The sequence below is a fragment of the Nannospalax galili genome, unplaced genomic scaffold (genome assembly GCF_000622305.1).
Source record: "Nannospalax galili isolate Female #2095 unplaced genomic scaffold, S.galili_v1.0 scaffold1317, whole genome shotgun sequence".
NCBI classification, from domain to species: domain Eukaryota; kingdom Metazoa; phylum Chordata; class Mammalia; order Rodentia; family Spalacidae; genus Nannospalax; species Nannospalax galili.
Window position 1 is genome coordinate 117,859 of NW_008339383.1, and position 1,905 is coordinate 119,763.

At 40.4% G+C, this 1,905-nt stretch overlaps 1 protein-coding gene across 1 annotated transcript; it reads left to right on the forward strand.

The window, feature by feature from the left end:
• Positions 1-298: 298 nt before the first annotated feature.
• Positions 299-1,903, forward strand: LOC103734830 (zinc finger protein 248-like). The gene is given in 3 exon segments (XM_017798389.1): positions 299-338; positions 454-501; positions 504-1,903. Coding segments are annotated over 3 exon segments (1,488 nt in total).
• Positions 1,904-1,905: the final 2 nt, after the last annotated feature.

The window sequence follows — 1,905 nt, forward strand, 5'->3', positions numbered from 1 at the left end:
GAGAGATGGCCCAGTGGTTAAGAGCACTGACTCCTCTTACAGAGAACCTGGGTTTGAATCCCAGCACCATATGGAGGCTAACAACCATCCGTAACTCCTGTTCCAAGGGATCCAATGCCCTCTTCTGCCCTCCTCATGAAGGCATTGCATGACACAAGTGCACTTACACACATGTAGGCATAGTACTCATACACATAAAAGAAAAAATTTTTAAAAAGAAATATATTTCTAAGATTTAGATATAGCCAGATCCCATCCCTGCTTCCACAGCAGATGTTTGTTTTCTCCTGAAACTGAGATGATAAATGAAACACCTTTTGGATTCAGTTCCATACCAGGTAACTGAATCTAAAATGGAAGAATTGGCTGTAGAATAGAGAATTTCTGTAAAAATCCAACTCTATCCGAAATGTATTAATATTCATAAGATGTGGTAATTTTTCTCATTTCTAGAAAGGAAATGGAAAGTTGATGACCTACTGGAGAGCAGACAGGAAGATGAACGTTTTTGCAGCTCATGCTCACCAACAAGACGGTAAGCCTGGAAAGTGACAGCAGGCAGAAGGCCTTCCGTCTCAACATGGACCCCATTTCTTCAAGAAATTTTCTGCTCAAAGTATGTGATTCATGTGAAATGAATTTGAAAAATATTTCAGGCATAATTATTGGTAAAAAGAACTATTCCAGAAAGAAGCCTCATGAGTTTAATGTGTGAGAGAAATCATTCCTTACTCCTGTAGGAGAAAAATCATGTAACTACGATGAAAGAAGGAATGTCCTCAGCTTTTGCCAAACTCTCACTCAGCCAATTTCTGACCAGTCTTTTGAGTATAATGGAAACGGACCAGGCTTCCATGAGGAAGCAGCCCTTTTTACAAGTCAGAAGTCTCAGATAGGGGAGACACTCTACAAATTCACTGACACTTTAAAGCTCAGTGTATCTCAGAGAATTCCTTTGGATATTGAGCCACATGAATGCAGTATTTGTAGGAAGTCCTTTTTAGTGGGTTTACAATTTGGACATCAGAGAGCTCTTACAGGGAACAGTCCTTATGAACATAATGAATATGAGGAAATCTTCTGTGACAGTTCAGCTTTCATTATTCATCAGGGAGCTTACAAAAGAAAGATTGCCCAAGAATATAAAGTGAGTAACAAAATTTGGGAAAAGTCAACTCTCTTTAAACATCAGATGGTACATGTGGTGGGAAAACACTATGACTACCAGAAAACTGGGAAAATTTTCAGTAAGAAATCACATCTCACCCAGTCTCGAAGAGCTCGCTCAGGAGAAAAAACTTTTGAATGTGGTGACTGTGGTAAAACTTTCTTGGAGAAATCAAACCTTACCCAACATCAGAGAACACACACAGGAGAGAAACCTTATGAATGCACTGAATGTGGGAAAGCCTTTTGCCAGAAGCCACACCTTACCAACCATCAGCGAACGCACACGGGAGAAAAACCCTATGAATGCAAGCAATGTGGAAAAACATTCTGTGTCAAATCAAACCTCACTGAACATCAAAGGACACACACGGGGGAGAAACCCTATGAATGTAATGCGTGCAGAAAATCCTTCTGCCACCGGTCAGCCCTGACTGTCCATCAGAGGACACACATAGGGGAGAAACCATTTATATGCAATGAATGTGGGAACTCATTTTGCATAAAGTCAAACCTTATAGTACATCAAAGAACTCAGATGGGGGAGAAACCCTATAAATGTCCTGAATGTGGAAAAACCTTTTGTGAAAAATCAGCTCTTACCAAAGACCAGAGAACTCACACAGGGGAGAAACCCTATGAGTGTAATGTGTGTGGGAAGACCTTTAGTCAGAGATCAGTACTCAATAAACATCAGAGAATCCACACAAGGGTGAAGGCACTTTCAACATCCTGAAT